General features: G+C 55.1%; 1 protein-coding gene across 2 annotated transcripts; it reads left to right on the top strand.

Moving 5' to 3' along the window:
• Positions 1–5,200: 5,200 nt before the first annotated feature.
• On the top strand, positions 5,201–18,121 carry LOC132249225 (zinc finger protein 420-like). Of its 2 annotated transcripts, XM_059723782.1 has the most exons (7): positions 5,201–5,659; positions 5,758–5,968; positions 7,127–7,299; positions 9,116–9,242; positions 10,714–10,821; positions 12,347–12,463; positions 13,847–18,121. In XM_059723782.1, the coding sequence occupies exons 1-7, from the start codon at positions 5,306–5,308 to the stop codon at positions 15,733–15,735; spliced, it is 2,979 nt and encodes a 992-aa protein (XP_059579765.1). In that variant the 5' UTR covers positions 5,201–5,305; the 3' UTR covers positions 15,736–18,121. The 2 variants fall into 2 exon arrangements, with proteins under 2 accessions (XP_059579765.1, XP_059579756.1); XM_059723773.1 differs by lacking the exon at positions 10,714–10,821.

The raw sequence follows: 18,121 nt of genomic DNA, 5'->3' as shown, positions 1-18,121 counted from the left end.
ACTTCCCAGCCCCTTCTCTTTCCAAAGGATTCACTGTTATGTGGAGCTTGTTGCTAACCCTCAAGAGCAGGAGTTGGCCCCACTTGGGGCCTCATTCCCCTGTCTGCTGTGCAGCAAGGGCCTTGCCCTTTTGATGGAAAGTCTGAGGAGGGGGTGCTAGAGTCCCTTTTCTGAGTGCCATGGGGCAGCAGGGGTGAAGGAGGTGCAGCCTGTGGCCGGCCCTGCCCCTCCTGTGGAAGGAGGGGAAGTATGAAGCCATCCTCTGGGTAAAGTCCAGCACATTGTCGTCTCCCATTGGGAATACTGAGGCCTTCCTCCTAGTGCCAAAGTTGTTTGGCTCCATGATGGTCCTGGGGACACACGTACTGCTGTGCAGATGTCCCAGGGACACCTTCAACTCCCAGGGCACTAGCCCCTGGCAGGGGGAGTTTGGCTGTCCTCCGGGGAGGGAGGAGTGCAGGGAGAGAGACCTTTGCCCTCCCTGGGAGCCCTTGAGTTGTTCCAGTCTGCACAAGCCAGGGAAGCATGGGCAGACGGGTAGCTTGGCTGCACCCTACAGCTGCCCACTGAGAGAGATGCCCAGGGCCGTCCCCAGTCCCGGCAGCAAGGGGTGGCGGGGGCCTGAGCCATAGACCCCAGCCCCTTGTGCTGGGGCAGAGGTCAGAGACAACATCCCACAAAGCACAATCATTGCACCAGAGGCTTCAGCAGAACTCTGTTCCCGTGCGACAGGAGCAGGATATGAACTTTTAAGCCAGCCCTGGCCATGAGCAGAGGCAGCAGTGGGGAGCAAAGCCTTCGCCAGAGGGGCTGGGGTGGGGCACAGGGGGTGGGCTGCTCTAGGGCCTGGTGTTGCTGCCCCTGTCCACGAATGCCCCATATGTTGTCCTCACTGGTGGCTTTGGCATCACTGTTTGGAGTATGGGGGCTGAGGCTTTTCTGCCTCTTGCCAGCTCCCCTGGATGGAGAGGAGGGTGCTGGGGGCTGCAGGTCTCCATGAGGTTGGTGGGCAACAGAGCGGTGCAGTGGCTAGAGGAAGCCCTTCCCTCCTTCACCTCATAGATGGGACTTGTCTCTTCTTGGAGGTACATCACTGCTGGTTTCTGCTCCGTCCTTCATGACCCCCTCTGGCCTCTGGGACATCGTCTCTATGGGCTGCCTTGCCCCTGCCTTGGCCAGAGTGAGCGGTGTCTGGTTGTGCACAATTCATAGCAGTCTCAGTCACAAGCTCAAATGCGTCTTGCAAATGCCTTTTACATTTGTGAATTTCCTTTTAAAATCTTCTGACAGAAAAAGGAAAACTCGTGGTAGTAATACCAGTTTCACATTTCCCCCCAAAAGAGAGATCTTTGCTTTAAAACCAAACATTCAAACACCAGCAATGCAGTGCTTCAGTGAAAAACTAAATTGCAAAAAAACACACCACCCAAATGAATATATATTACACTAGATCTTTTGTTTTGGTTTCAGATTTTGGAGAATGCTGCACCTTTTAGTTTAAACTCACAAAGCTGTATTCTGTTTAATGCCATCTCCTTCTTTGGGGTAGAAAGGGGCAGCCATGAGCTGCAAAAGTCCTTCCTGATAGGGTAGGTGCTTGGAAAGACAGCTAGGCCGGGGTGTTCCCAGGGGGAGGGTCTGTGTTCATGCTGGTTCTCCACTTCCTTTGTGAACTTGTCACACACTTGCTCTCCTGCTCTCTTTTTCTAGGTTATTTTATTATCTGATGACTAGCTGCTCTGATCCATTGTAGGAAACGTGGAATATAAATGAAATGACCAAGGAGTATGTGACAAGGCCACACCGGGAGGATGCAGTGGGAGATTGCTGGTCTGAAACTTTCCTTTTTAAACTTCTTTAATCCCAGCTGCTTCTGCCCCAGGGCCCACACACAGGCCATGTGGGGCTTGCGTGCGGGATGCCTACCATGGACGTAAGAGTATCTGAGGCTCCAGGGGGAAGAGGCTGGGAGGGAGGAGACTTGCTGGGGTAGCCGCACACAGACTTGAATGACTGAGCTGTGCTCTGTCAATAGACTTGGGAACTGGTTTGGCTGATTGGGCCTGAGACCAGGACCTTTAAAAAATAACTTAATACTAATAAAAATACCCCTCCCTCACCTCTTCTCAGCTTTGGGTCAGGATCAGTGTCGCTGAGCTTTTTCCCCAGCTCAGGGGAAGCCTTTCACTCCCCACAGGTGCGTGGAGCTGCTGGTGAGATCAGCTAACGTGTGCATGTGTGTCTGTGCATGAATTAATGCACACAAATAAACTCTGGCGCTTATGGCTCCAGAGTTTTTTGCTCCCAGGCATGCCATTTGAACGTGAGCATGGTACACCTGTGGTTGGAGGAACTCAACAATTCTCAACTTCAGGTGTATGACTGAGAACAACAGGAAATTTTACCTAAGCTAAGACATAGACCAGTGAAATGCAGTGACAGTACGCACCTCTTAGTCTAATTTAATATCATAGAATCATAGAAGTAAGGTCGGAAGGGACCTTGTAGATCTTCAGATCTGACCCCCTGCCTGGGCAGGAAGAAATATAATAGAGCTGTTAAAAAATTAAAATGTGTTTGTGATTAGTCACTCAATTAAAATATTGGTCACAATCACAATTTTAATCGCACAGTGAAAAACTCAAAATTTTGTGCAGAAAACTCAGGTACGCAAAATTGTGCAGGTAATTTGTATGGTCGGTGCTGGCTGGCGTGGGGTGGGATTTGTGAAGGCGTGGGGGGTGTGAGAGGTGTGGGTGCATGTGAGAGGTTTGGAGCCTAGGGCCAGGGGGTCCCTGCACACCCTGGCAGGGTGTGGGATACTGTGGGTTAGAAGTGAGGGGCAGCGGTAGGGCTGGATGAGCTATGGTAGTGAGGGAACAAGCATATCATTGCCCCCCCCCCCCAATCATATTACCTCCAGGTGTCCACTTAAAAAAAAACAAACTGGAAATTTGGAAACCCTACAGGAATACAACCCACCAGCAGGATGCACAACATGGTGTCACATGGCTCCTAGGAAAAAGGCAGCAGAAAACAGAGCTCCAGCCCTCAGCAGGCAGCCAGCTCTGTCCTGCACACAAATCAGTAAAATAAACTTATGCAGGAACATGTTAATCTCAGACCCCAAAGTGATGTGGTGTGATTTGCTTATTGGGTAAACCAAAGCTTGGGCAGTAACTTAGCATGATGATTTCTAACACCTTTTAACCCCATAGGATAACAGCTATAAAATAAGATGATAAATGACTATATAACCAACAAATTAGCATAAACAGGATATAACAGAACACACACGTTAAGTAACCCTTGGGAAGGATGGAACAGAAGGGTCATTGCTGACCCATTCCCCCGGATCTCTCTTACTCCCTGTGTGAGCAAGGACCAGGTCCTGACGGACGGACTTCCCCCCGGTACAACCGTACGAAAGCGTGGATTGGGGACACCTGACATCGCTGAATCAACTTGACCTGCATCTGACTGAGGGACTATCGATAAGTTACTAACCAAGTGGGAACTCTTGGTTAATTTCTTTAGTTAATTTCTTTGTCTGTTTATGATCACTGCCAATTTTACTTGTATTGTTATGTTGTTTGTTTATTAACTTAACCTTTTTATTACCTGTCATATGTGCAAACTATATCTTTTGTTGTTATAATTAAAATGTATTTTTTTTTATAAGTGAAACTTGTCATTGCCTTCCCCCCCAACATCACCCCCTCGATCCCGAATCAAAAAGCCCAGTGGTTAATAAAGTTGCAGTGCTCGGTCAGTCTGCAACCAAACGGATATATTCGCAGTGCCTAGCTGGCTTGTGACAGTGCTTTAGTTCACAAGCGCACTGCCGCCACGTTCCGCGTGCTGACGTGCATGTCACCACTTGTACAACTGCATGCAGCACAGCTCGGTGCGCATCAGCTCGCATGCAGATTAATGGAGTCTGCTCCAAAGTGGCGAATCTCCAGCGAGTTACAAGCCAAAAAAGTATGTGTACGAATGCTGGTAGTGCTTGATCCCAAGCTCTCCGTCTGCGGCAGTCCTAAGAGCAGCTGCTAGAGACAAGCATGAAGCCGCCTCACTAGTCCGGTGCTGCTCCGGACTCTTTCATCATACTTGGGTCGGTGTGTGGGGGTCGCTCAGGACCCTCCTTTATGAGAGCTCTGCAGCAGCCACCACTGCTGTCAGCGGTGCTCAGGTGGAGGGCAGGGGCAGGCAATTATTTGGGGTGGAGGGCCGCTTACTGAGTTTTGGCAAGCTATCGAGGGCCATGTGAGAGGCAGACGGGCACATAACTGTTCATTTTCTAAATTGTTTAGGGGCCCCGCGGGCCACACCCAGCCTGCGGGCGCATTTTGCACACACACCCCCTTCTTAGGGGCTGCAGCGGTAAAAAGGAAAAGGCAAAACGCTCCCTCCTCACCTGAAACAAGGCTGGGGGGAAGCGGGTCGGCTGCTGAGGAGCCCGGCCTGACACGAGCTGCCGGCTCTCGGCTGTGGACGGAGCAGAGCTCATGTCCCGCCCGCTCGCCGGGACGGGCTTGTGTGCCGGTGCGGGCCCGGACCGCCCCGTGCCCCAGAGCCGGGCGTGCGCCCTGCCCGGCACCACGGCCGCCCGCCGGACCTCGCACGCGGGCTCCGCCTCGCGCCGGGCTGGGACCGTGGCGGACCCGCGGGGACAAGGCCGGGACCCCGAGGCGGAGCCCTGGCAGGAGGGGCCGGCGCGGCGCGGAGCAGGGGCCGCCGACAGACCCGAGCACGCTCGCACCGCCCGTGGGATCGCAGCTGCCCCCGTCCCGTCCCCCCCACACACACCGGGGGTGCTCCCGTCCCTCCGAGGTGCCCCGTCCCCTCGCGGTGCCCGAGCCCAGCCCCACACACTGCGGGGGGCGGGGGGGGGTCTGTCCCGAAGCAGCCCGGCCCCGCTCCGCTCCGCTCGGCGCTCGTCCCGGGCAGGTCCCGGCTGGGGGGGGGAGCAGGACGCGCTGCGGCGGGGAGGCGGGTTCGTCCCGCCCGTCCCTCCTCCTGCCCACCGAGCCCGGGTGCGGGATCCCGCTGCGCCCGGCCCGGCCTGCGGGGGCAGCGCGGAGGGGTAACGGGGTGCGGGTGGTGCCGGCCCGCAGCGCGGGGGGGGCAGTGGCTGCCGGTAGCAATCTGTGGGCGGTGCGGTGCGGTGCGGGGGGGCTGGAGACAGCAGAGTCGGGCGAGGAAGCGTGCAGGAGGGGCTGAGGGTGCAGAAGTGCCTCGTGTCGTCCAGACCGGAGCCGGTCCAGCACGAGAGCTGTGGGGGCAGGACGCGACGCAGGCCATGCAGCCCCCTTGCGAGGCCGAGCTGCCCTCCACGACCCCACAGCTGGCAGCGCGGGATGAGCTCCCCACCCCAGAGCCCTGGCGCCAGCTCTTCCGTGGCCTGCGCTACCGGGAAGCCGAGGGCCCAGGGAAGATTTGCAGCCGCCTGCGGGAGCTGTGCCGGCGCTGGCTGGAGCCCCAGCACCGCAGCAAGGAGCAGATGCTGGAGCTGGTGGTGCTGGAGGAGTTCCTGGCCATCCTGCCCCCGGAGATGCGGAGCTGGGTGTGCGGGTGCCGCGTGGAGACGTGTGCCCAGGCCGTGGCCCTGGCCGAGGGGTTTCAGCTGGGGCAGGCGGAGGACGAGAAGCTCCAGGTGAGAGCCTTTGTTTGGTGCCATCTGCACCTCCACGTGTCGGGGGATGTTCCCCCCCAGATCCCGGCTCCCCAGTGACACGCGTGTCTCGTCCCCAGGTCACCGTGCATGTGAAGGTCGAGGAGGGGTCCTCAGACCAGATGCAGCCCCCGGGGGCCCTGCCGGAGCCTGGTGATTCCTGGGGACAGCAGCCAAAGACTCATCATGGACACGGGTCTGTGGGGGACACAGAAGAGAGAGAAACCCCAGGGCCTTGGGACGAGCTGCCTCATGTCCCTGAAGCGGAGCCACTATCTGAGCAGGAGTCAGGTCCTTACAGCCTTTAACATGGCCTTGACACCCAAAGAGCGACAGTGACCTCTCCCACCCCCATTATTACTGTTGGCTACTGGGTATAGGCCCATTGATTTGGGGGACGACTAAAAAGAAAATGGATGGGAGTGAGGTCACAGGCTCACAACAACTGCTCCCGGGGGGGCGGGGGCAGTAGCCGGTGGCTCTTGGGGGAGTCCAAGGAGCCAGGGGCAGGTGAGGTGCCAGATGCAGGCTGGGGCATGCGGCCAGGTGCCGAGCGGCAGTCCTGCACCGGGGGTGAGAAGCTCCAGCGCTGTCCGCAGCCCAGGACCAGGTGGAAAGATTCGTAACCACGTGGCTGGGGTGGGACAGGGATCTGGGCTCTGTGGGTTGGCAGATCCCAGGCCGAGGTCCCGGATCTTCATCACTGCTTGCGCCTATAGAAAGGTGCTTTATCCTGGTTGGCTCTTGCCATGCTGCCATGGTAACGATCAGTGATCTAATTGGTGTTCTAACGATCAGTGTTGTAATAATATCGATCAATAAGAGGCTGGTGAAGGCCTCTTTGTCACTGTTAGGCTGAGGCTGGTGCAGGCTGAAATGAGATTCGCCCGTGGCCTCTGGCTGGGCCAGGTGCCGTTCACCCAGGCCTCCGTCCTGCTGCAGCTCCCCGGATAGGGGAGACCTGGGCGCTGACGGCACGTGGAGGGTCCTCAGACGGGTGCCCCAGGCCAGGCCCTTCCCCAGGTGAACTGAGGAGCAGTGGTTTTCCCCGTCCCCCAGTGCAGAAATCTCTCTGCCAGAACAGCTCGGTGGGTCTGTGCTCCAGCAGGTCGGCGGCTCTTGTTCCCCTGGTGCCCTGGGAGCATTTCACATGTCCTGGAGCAGGCTGACCTTGCACAGATGTGGATGTGACCCAGCACCAAGGTCCCTCCAGCTTCTCCCCCGGCTCGAACGCAGCGCTGTGATCTCCACCGGCGCTGGGCTCACCTCCAGCCTCGTGCCTGTGGAGGTCTGTTAGGAAGAGCGGTGGGACGATGAGTCTCCCTTCTCCCCGCTCTTCCACACACTGCAGCCTCCAGCTGCCTTCACCCCAGGCCAGTGCAGGGGACAAGCAGGGCTTTCCCCTGCCCCCACCCCAGGGCTCACCTGTGCAATCTCTTCCACCCGCAGGCGCCGGGACCCTGTGCAGAGCGAATCAGCAGCCTCCAGAGGAAGGGCCTGTGAACCTGGAGCGGCAGAGACCCTCCCCAGGGACACGGGGACAGAGCGGCTCCCTGATGCCTGGGCCCGGCCAGCTGCAGGAGGGGCAGGGCAGGCCGGCGACGCAGGGGCAGAGCATGGAGGTGAGCAGGGCACCAGCTGGAGGTGGGGGTGGGAGTGCATCTGGGGCAGAGCCCTGGAGGAGCCAGGGGTGCTGTCAAGAGTTTGGGGAGCAGAGAGATCTGAAGAGTGAGACGTCTCTGATGATGGAGTTGCAAACCCCAGGCTGTATTAGCGGCAGCGCGCTCCGGGGTGCAGAGAGCCAGGGGTGCTGGCATGGGAAGGCCGGGTCGGAGTCCATGCAGCCAGGGCTCCCTGCCTCCACAAGTGCTACCTCAGATGCCTCTAAGGATTGATTGAACATGTTAAGAGCTGAGGCAGCCGGGAAGAGCCCGTCTGGGTGCTCTGTGACAGCCAGCCAAGCCCAGCCAGTGCCCGGCAGCATCAAGGGGAGACAGTTTGGCAGGAGTGAGCAGCACACCTGGCTGCTGGTGATCTGTGCGAGTGTGAGGGGAGGCAGAAGCCGGGATGCATTTGCAGCTGACAAACTAAGCGAATCCTCAAGGCGTAGTAAACATTTTTGTGATCCCAAGCTCACTTCATGAGATGCAGTGAACGGATACGCACGTTGGCTCTAGTGCTGCGCTTAGGATGAAAGCCAGTTGTGGTAGTGAGTGGGTTTCTGCTACAATGCGGTGGCAACGTAGCCGTTGCAAACCTTTACATCGATGTGCAGGAAGTTATTGTGCTGGATGAAATATCCCTATGCTGGTTTGAGGGAGGGCTGGAAGTTGTTAAAATCCTCGTGAAATGTCTCCAGGGGTTCCTTCCCATCTGTCCCTACGACGAAGGTACTATTGATGTACCTGGGGCATACGAAGGGGCTGAGAGGCAGCTATAGAAGAAACAGGCTCCCAGGTCTGTCTCAAGAAGTATTGGCCCATTGTGGGGCCATATCATTGCCCATGGTGTTGCCATTTGCAAGTATATACGGTACAGGGAGTCCCTGTAAGCGAAGTGGTTGTGTGTAAAGATAAAGCCAGCGTGTGCACAGCCCCCAAGGAAGAGACGTGAATACCAGTCCCCACCCCCTCAGACCAGCGTCTGACGGGGAGAAAAGACCAGGCTCCGAGCTGACACCACCCGTAGAAACCCGCTCCGTACCCGCAGGTGTGATGTCTGCCCAAACAATCCCGATGCTTCGTGACTCCATTTTCAGAGACGACAATACGGCAGGTCATGGGGTTTGAAACCCACGTTTCTGCTTCAGTTTCTTTCTAAACTCATTTTGCACCGAATCCGGCCTACGCCATCCTGTCACGGCCTTTGGGGCTCCCTGTTTCTCCTCCCAGCCTCAGCTTCCCCTTCCCTTCATTTCCACTTCCCGGCAGCGAGAGCAGGGATGACTGCAGCAGCCCCTGCTCCCGTGCGGCATCATCAGGGAGGTCCCCTGTGTTGTACGGGGCCAGCCACTATCACCCGAGGCTCTGGGCTCTTACTTTCCTACCCCAAAGCCACATGGGCAACAAAGTCCTGACCTCACCGTGCCAGGCCTGGAGTTCCCTGGGGGTGTCTAGTGGAGAAGGAGTCCCCTTTGAGTCAGTGCCGTGAAAGCAGCTCGCCCAGATGACTTGGGGCACCTACACTGCAGTCTCCCCTAGGAGAGCCCCTCACTCCAACTAATATTACCTGCAGCGTCTCCCAGGAGGAGCTGGGCTCCAGCAGACAAATTAACTCCTCTGCGCACAGATCTGCATCCACATCACATGTCCGCTGAACAGTGGGAATGTTGTACCCCTGCCTGTCCTGGCTGAGCGTGCAAGGCGCTGTAGTGCAGAGCGAGTGCAGACGGGGCACCGGGGGCAGGAGACACTGATGCTGTAACGCTTGTGCCTGCAGCTCCGGGAGGTGTTTGAGGACGTGGCAGTGTATTTCACACGGGAGGAGTGGGAGCTGCTGGAAGAGGAGGACAAGGGGCTTTACCGGGACCAGATGCTGAGGAACTACCAAGCCCTCGTTTCCCTGGGTAAAGCTCTGGTTCTTGCCTCTCCCTGGAGCCATGTGAGCTCTGAAGCGGTGTTGTCTTCTCCCTGGTTTTCAACGGTTTCATCCTCCTGAACTTTTGTCTGTCAGCTCAAATCCCCTTCTTCCTCCTTGCTATGTCCATGATCGCACCTCTCTCACATCTCATACTTGTATATATTCTTCCTTCACTTGATCCTGGAGCCTTCCCCCTTGGTAACGTGATCTCCCTTTGCCCTTGTCATCATGTTCATGTCGTCTCCGATTCATTGCGCCTACAAATGCACTGACAGCTGTTCCTTGGGTAGTTATGCTGATTCCTCCCTCTCTCGCCTAGTGTGTCCTGTCCACTAGCATTTAGCAATCTGAGCGTGCTCAGCTCAGTGCTGTCTAAATCCCCTGTCTCCTCCTCTGGATACGACCCCACAGAAGTTAATGGCAGTCTTATCGGTCTCTGCTGCTGCAACACCTGGGATTTGTATTTCCTCAGCTCCTTCTCTAGTGACCTACGTACACGTGATGGGACCCAGATACTTCTCCCAACAAGTCACGAGACGTTCCTGTCCACGTTCCTTCCTACCATCTTCTTGTCCTTTGACCACAGACTCTGGCTTTGCTGTATTTATGTTGAGACCTGTGCTCTCAAGCTCACCCTGCCATTCTCAAAAGTTTTCTTGTCCTCCTCCTAAAATCCCTCTGTATCTCTCATGCCCATCACTGTGATAAAGTGGGGTGGGCTTGGTGCAGGGCCCAGTTAAAACCAGTTGTCGATCCCAGAAGCTCCTACTACAGGGCTTGTTCTGGGTTGTGTGCAGGCTTGGGGCACTGACCTTTTACTAGGTCCATTGGCTTTTTTAGTGCTTTCTTTTCCCTCCATTTCCCCCAAAGGACTTCCTTAGGGAAGTGCCCGAATGCCTTTTCTAGCTCAGCACAAACCATCTAGAGCTTTTTGGTCTTTTCTGTAATTATCTTGGAAATGTCAGGGGATTTCCCCCCTGTTCTCAAAACCTGCTCATTATCACTCATGTTGGTGGTCCTCTTGAGTCTGGCTGCAATAACTTTTTCCTTACCTTTTTTCAAGCAGTGACTAAGTCACTGTTCTCCAGCCATTGCAATGTTGGCATTTCCTACCCCTCTCTCTGTCTCAACAAGAGATGTGACCTTATATTAGTGACCTTTCGGCCCCAAAGTCTTATCCTGTTCATTTCCTAGTAAAATACAGGAATTCCCATCCCGTTACTCTCCTGTTTCAGGGTCTTCCACAGACTAGGTATACAACGCTCCTGTTTACCCATTTTTTTCAGTTAACTCCTCCTCCACTTTACCCTGCATGGTACCCTGGAAATCCAACTTGAGTTTACGGTGTCAGTGGATGCAAATGCTCTTTGGGTCGTTCTCCTTGAAGTCGCTTCTCCAAATATGCCTTTCAGGCATGAGAGACCTCTTGGAGACAGTGTGTTAATCCTCTTTTCTAGCACTAACAGCAATGGCTTCAGCATCCGAGTCATCTGTTGATACACTTTGGCTTCATCCTGCCCAGCAATTGTCTGCCCGTTCGCTCTGTGATTCAGTTGTGCATGCAGGTAATTCAGTGCTACTTCTCTATACAGTTCTTGTTTTTTCTGTGTAAAACATGGTCCAAATCCAGCTCTCCCACTTCTGGAGGACTTCTCTTTCTTTAAATACCTCATGAAACCTAGCTATTCCTCCTTAAGGTTGGCCCCCTGGTTTTCCTGATGGGACGGGTTCACCTAACACTACTTCAGCAGCTAAAAGTGCAAACTCCTGCCCTGCATCCCCAAGTGTATCTGCGCCCCGTTCTTTATAGGGACTACGGAAAGTACAGATTTCATGGCTGTAACACAGCCGGGGCCCCCAATTTCCTGGGGAGGGTGTCACGGCCAGGGCTGCTATATTGAAGGCGGAGCACAGTGAGACCCCTACACTTCTGATTGGTTGAGGGGTGCTGCGAGTCCCACCCCTTGCCAGGTATTGATTGAAAGCCCTAGCTAGAGCTGCCTGGCTCGTTAACTCAGTAATTATCACTCTCTTCCAGTGCGGAGGGTGATCATTTATTAAAGAGGAAAACCGACACTATAACCACCCCAGTGATACGCACTTTATTAAATCAGCACTTAAATTAAACTATGCACAGAAAGACCTTAGGAAAATAAACCTCTCGTCCACCCCCAACCCTGCCTAAAGGAGAAATCCATGCAACTGTGTATTTGGTAGGTCCCTAAATGCACTATGACTGTTGGCTGAGTTTGCTGCAATAGAAGAGCCTTGTCTGCCTGCAACAGCTGAGGGATTCAAGGGGAAGCTAACGTCAGGTCTCCCCCCGTTCTCTCTACGTTCAGAGTAGCGTAGCCCAAAGCGCTCGTGCAGGATGCCGTTTCAGACCACGGGGCTCTCACGAGACATGACACTGTCACTGTGGTTTTCTCTCTGTTTCTAGTCACTGGTGTATTGGTTTTGAATGCAGGACCTGCCAACCTGTGCACTCATCTCTGCCCTCGGATCATCCTCCCATTGGTTGGGAGGGTTGCTTTAGTTGCAACTACAGTTATTATAAAACCATCCTTTCATCTCCTTTGGTGATGAGGAATTATCCTCTCTCCAAGCAAAAGGTTTATTGTCAGCCATCTGCCACGGATCCCTTCCGCTGCTGTGAGTCCATGCTTTAAACCTTCTGAGAAGAAAATCATTTCCACGCCTTTGCCTCGAATTACACGGATAAGACGCACATTATCCATCCTTAGATGTGTCCAATGTCTCCTAATTTAGGTACCTTGAAAATAATAAAAGCTTTATTGTTCTGCTTTGTAGTTCATCACAGATCAATGCATCTCCATCCCTTAGTTTTATATATTTGACACCTCAGAGTGGTTGGTGCTTTGTTTCCTATGGCTGTATGTCCACTACCTGCCTGCATGACTGAGAGCTTCTCCCTGCTTGGCCTTCTCTTTCATCCTAAATCCCCACCCTCCCTTGGCCATCAAGCCCCTAGTAAAATCCTTCAGTTCAGTGGATCCATTCCCCAAATCCCAGCTGGTTCTTCTGCATCCAGCAACCAGTCACAAGCACTTTTATCCACTGCCCAAACAGGATATCGAGGTCCCACACCTGACTTAATCTGCTGCATCCAGCGAGGACAGGTGGAGCTCTGGGTCCGTGATGATGAGGACCATGGGGCAATCTCGAGGTCGGAGGACGTGCGGCCAGGTGAGTTGTGGCTGTCCCCTCCACCCGACTCCCCTCTCACAAATGCTCCATGCCCAGGGTGAAAGGCAGCCTGGAAACTGCAGACCTGCCCCGTGCTGCCATCCCAGGGTGCTGACCCCACATGGCTTCTGCCAGGGGTTTTCAACCCTTTTTAAGGAGTGCATCCCTTCTGGTGGCAGCAGCCGGATGCAGAGCAGGGTGCACGGGGGCCACGGGGAACTTGCACTGTGGAAATCCGCATGGTGTGCAGAAGAAGCTCTGTGTAGCCGTGACTCTTGGATGAGAGAGAGGCCGGGCTGTCCCTGGTGTTTCCTGGTTGGGTTGACCTGGAACCCGGGACGTGTCTAATCCTGGTCTCAGGCCGCGTGAAGCTGCTCCATGCGGTGGGTGCGATTCAGATTTCATGTTTGCATCGGAGTCTCCCCTTTTCAGTTTCCACTCTGGGGTCCCGAGTGTCACGAAGCCTGAGGCTCAGCCCAGAGTCCACGTGCGGGTTCCAAGGCCTTTGTGCCTGTGCAGATTCCTGCGCTGTGCAGGCCCCTGGGACTCATCAGCAGATAAAATCTCCATGGGCTCATTCCCTGCACCTGATATTGCCCCGGAAACAGGTAGGAAGCACCGCGCTGCTCCTTCCAGAAGAGAGACCGCGGCTCTCAATCCTCCGCTCCCAGAACATTTCTTGGAGGAATGAGGATTCAAACATGTTGGCTTTTCCTACCAAGCAGAAGCAGCATTTGTGTGTCATGAAGTACTTGGTCCAGTGTAAGGCAGTGCTCACCACACACTCCTGACTGGTGACAAGCCCCAGAAATGCACCCCGAGGCTGTTCACCCTTGTACCCAGATGCTGCTTTCAGGAGTGCCAGAGATCAAGGGCAAGCATTGCAGATGGGTCTCACCAAAGCACTGGGGCTTCTGGCGCGTGTCAGCCCAGTCAGGTGGAGGGCTCAGCACCATCCGCCCCTGGACCCACCAGTGCTGTGGGATACAGCAGCCCTTTGACAGCCTCAATTTTCCTTTTACCAGACCCTTCTGGTCTCATCCTCAGCCCATTAGAGCATGAAGCCGTTCATGTGCTAGCCAAACATGCACGTCCCGTGTGTTTCTTGCAGCAGAGCCTGAGGTGATGGGGCTGAGAACTGGCCAGAAAGCTTGAGAGTCTGCCTGTTTACTCCACCGAGTAGGGAAGATGAGACTGGCACAGGAACCTGGCACTCCCTCACCCCCGGCACTTGGGGTTTTGGTGGGAAAACCTTGTTTTCTGAAGGAAACACAAGTGCCAAGTCCCGTCCTGCTTTGTTGCCCATCCCAGCACAGGGAATAGCAGTGCTTGCCCCTTGCCAGCAGGGCAGGGACTAATCTGGAGTTTCTCTTCCCCATGCAGGTGGTGCCTGGCTGCTGAGTATAACTGAGGAGCAGGCTCCTGAGGAAGGACCTGGAAACCTGGAGCCACCATGGGCTTCCCCAAAGAGTTTAGGTGAGATGGACTCCCTAAGCCCTAGTAAGGATCAATGGCACAAGGGTCAGGGAAGGCCCCAAAAGCAGAAGGAAAATGAAATAGTGAACGCGGTACCATCTCCAGTTGGGCATGAGAGTGAAGAAGAAGCCAGAAAGAGCCCAGGGTGCAAGGAAGAATTTGTGGTACTGAGAGACCTTAAGAGGCAAAAAGCAAAGGTGCACTGGAGAGAGAGACTGCATGAAAACCAAAGCAGCTGCGGTGGCTGCAAAGGGAAGCAGGGTCTCGCTGCCAAGCTCAGGGGGAAAGCCCACCCCTGCCCTCAGTGCAGGAAAAGTTTTAGCTGCCCCTCGCGCCTGGCTCTGCACAAGATAAGACATGCTAGGAAGAAGCCCCATGTATGTGCCACGTGTGGGAAGAGCTTCACCTACCTCTCGACCCTGGCTGCTCACCACCAGGTCCATTCTGGACAGCTCCCCCACCGCTTCACCAAAACAGGGAAGAGCTTTGTGCGCTGCTTGGAGCTGCTCAAAACCCAGGATGTGCACAGGAAGAAGTGTCAGTACCGCTGCATCACATGTGGTAAGACCTTCACCCATTTCTTCTCCCTGGTTCAGCACCGTCGCATGCACTTGGGGAGGAAGACGCACCGCTGCACTGAGTGCAGGAAGAACTTCATCAGCTGGCAAAAGTTGTCCCAGCACCGGTGTGTGCAGAGGAGGCAGCAACAACACTGCTGCACAAAGTGTGGGAAGAGCTTCAGGCAGCCCTCCAGCCTGGCCAGGCACAGGTGCATGCACACACGGGAGAAGCGTCATCCTTGCTCTGTGTGTGGGAAGAGCTTCATCTCCCCTTCCAAGCTGGCCCAACACCAGGTTATCCATGCAGAGGAGAAGCCGCATCAGTGGTCTGAGTGTGGCAAGAGCTTCACCTCCTTGAACCTGGTCAAAGGTCAGCGCATCCACACAGGGGGGAAACCACGTCAGTGCTCTGAGTGTGGGAAGAGCTTCACATGCTCCTCCCACCTGGCCCGGCACCAGCGCACCCATAGAGGAGAGAAGCCACATCTGTGCGCTGTCTGTGGGAAAAGTTTTTTACGTTCCTCTCACCTGGCCCAGCACCGACGCATCCACACCGGGGAGAAGCCACATCAGTGCTCTGAGTGTGGGAAGAGCTTCACCCAGTCCTCCCACTTGGCTGACCACCAGCACACCCACAAAGGAGAGAAGCCACATCAGTGCTCTGTGTGTGGGAAGAGCTTTGTACGCTCCTGCCACCTGGTCCGGCACCAGCGCATCCACACAGGGGAGAAGCCATATCAGTGCTTTGAGTGTGGGAAGAGCTTTACCTTTGCCTCCAACCTGAGCCAGCACCAACTGATCCACCACACAGGGGAGAGGCCACATCAATGCTCTCTCTGTGGGAAGAGCTTTCTACGCTCCTTCTACCTGGCTGAGCACCAGCGCATCCACACAGGGGAAAAGCCACATCGGTGCTCTCAGTGCGGGAAGAGCTTCGCCTACTCCTCCAGCCTGGCCCGGCACCGACATATCCACACAGGGGAGAAGCCACATCTTTGCTCTCAGTGTGGGAAGAGCTTCACCTACTCCTCTGACCTGGCCCGGCACCAGGTTACCCACACACGGGAGAAGTCGCATCAGTGCTCTGAGTGTGGGAAGAGCTTCATCTTGCCCTCCAGCCTGGCTGAGCACCAGTGTATCCACAAAAGGGCAAAGCCACATCGGTGCTCTGAATGTGGGATGAGCTTCACCTACTTCTCCTACCTGGCCCAGCACCAGATCTTCCACATGGGTTAGAAAACACATTAGTTCTCCAAGTGTGGGAAGAGCCTCACCTGTTCCTCCAACCTGGCCCGGTATCAGTGCATCCACATCCAGAAGCATCCATCATTTTGCCAGCAGTGCAGGAAGGCCTTGGGGATTCCTACCTGCTCAGCACCCACCAGAGGTTGCATTCAGGCAAGTACCCTCATGCTGGTGGACTGAAGAAAGTCTTTGTCCCTTGTGGGGTGCTGCAGATGCCCAGCTCCCAGAGGCTGGACCCCAAAGTTTGATTGTGGGGAGGGGCTAAGAGGAAACACCACAAGCAAAATCAGCCTTGATGCTGGGGGAAGACGAGGAAGAGGATTTTTGCATCCACCTTGGAACCTGTGCATTCCCCCCCCATCATTGTCTAAAAGCGGTCAGTGCTCCCAAAGAAGTGCCTGCGTGATAGGGTGCTCTCCCCAAGACAACTGACTTCAAATGACACCCAGGGACTTTCCTTGGCTGCCTCCCAGCTTTGCCCTCCCTCCTGGTCCCAGGGTTCTGGTATATGACACTCATGAATTACAGGAAGGAGGATATTTATGGCTAGGGAAGCATTCCTTGCCCTCCACCCTGATCTCACCACCCCATCACCCCTCTCCCAAACCCACCCATGCCCAGTGGGGTCTGCAAGGAGCCGCTACTACCACAGCCTGGGTGCGTCTACATGTTGCCGTATGGTGAAGCTGCTATGGCACTCGGTTTTAGTACTTTCTTTTGGAAGTGCTAAAACACGGCGCAGTGCGGGCTGTTGCTGTGCCACGTGGGTGGCGCATGCTTAGGTTTTGCAGCTACGTCCCCACAGCAGCATGCTGTAGCTGGGGAGCACGCAGCTACGGTGATGTAGCTGGCAATCAATCACATGTAGACATGCATGTAGACACATGCGCGCTGTATGGCAATGTAGCGTGTCACTATGTCAATGCAGGGTCATGTGTAGATGTACCGCATGAGACTTTTTAGCCTGTTTTGCTTTTCAACCTCTCCAGAACCGTGCACCATGGGGTGTCACAGCCATTTGGCTCCACGATGGCCCTGGGGACATACGTAATGCCGCACAGCTTCCCCGGGGACCCCTGCAACCCTCAGGGAGCCTGCCCTTCCCAGGGAGAGTGCAACCCCACCACTGCTACCGCCAGGGAAGGAGGAGAGCAGGAAGGGATACTTTCCACCTCCCAGAGAGCCGCTAAGCCATTCTCCCACATGCAGAAGCCGGGGAGCACATTCAGAGGCAGCTGGGCTGGAAGCTGGGGCCTCCCATTGAGATAGGCGCCTGGGGCTGCCCCCAGCCCAGGCAGCAAGCAGGGGTCAGGCATGAGCCAGGGACCCAACCCCACATGCTGAGGGGCAGGGGTCAGAAACAGCAGCCCACCAAGCACAGTCTTTGCACCAAAGACAGATGCTCTGGGACCGGAGCAGGACACGAGACCTCTGAGCAGGCCCTGGCCATGAGCAGAGGCAGCAGTGGGGAGCAAGGTCTTTGCCAGAGGGGCTGGAACAGGGCAGGGGGAGGCTGCTCAAGGGGCTGGTGTTGCTGCCACCCACTGCCCATGGGGAAGTGAATGCCCCACATGTTGCCATTGCTGGTGGCCTTGGCCTCACTTTTTGGGGCCTGAGAGCTGTGGCCTTTCACTCTCTTGCCACCTCCCCTGGATGGAGAAAGCAGGAGGGTGCCAGGGCTGAGGGGCTCAGGAGACTGGAGAGCAACAGGAGTGGTGCAGTGGCTAGGGGAAGCCCTCCCCTCCTTCTCCCCATTGATGGGGCTTGTCTCTTTGGAGGTACGTCCCTGCTGCTTCTGCTCTGTGCTCTCCTTGAGTCCTTCATGACCCCCTCTGTCCTCTGGACATCGTCTCTATGGGTGTCCTTGCCCCTGCCACATGGCCAGTGTGAGCAGTGTCTGGTTGTCCACACTTCACTGTAGTCTCAGTCACAAGCTCAAATATGTCTGTGCTCAGAGGGGAATCCCAGCAGGACTCGATCCTAGAGCTCAGGGGGCAGGACAGCTCAGGGGTGGGAACAGCTGGTGCTGTGTTACCATTGAACCATCCTGCTCAAGACATCAGACGGCCTCTTGGCAGTAAATGCTAATGACCCATACCTGGTGTGCAGAATTTTGCAAATGCCTTTTCAGTTTGTGAATTTCCTCTAAAAATCTTCTAACAGACATGTGAATGGGGAAAGCTCCTGGTAAAAAACAGTTTCAAGTTTCCAAAAAAAGTGGGGGGTCATTGGTTTCAAAGCAATAATTCTGACACCAGCAACACAACGTTGCAGTGAAAAACTAAATTGCAAAAAACAAACCACCCATGTGAAAATATGACACTAAATCTTTTGCTTTGGTTCCATATTTTGGAAACTATTACAGCTTTTAGCATAA

The sequence above is a fragment of the Alligator mississippiensis genome, chromosome 1, assembly GCF_030867095.1.
Source record: "Alligator mississippiensis isolate rAllMis1 chromosome 1, rAllMis1, whole genome shotgun sequence".
Lineage (NCBI taxonomy): Eukaryota > Metazoa > Chordata > Crocodylia > Alligatoridae > Alligator > Alligator mississippiensis.
The sequence above is the reverse complement of the archived record's forward strand: the minus strand, read 5'-3'. Positions and strand labels throughout refer to the sequence as shown.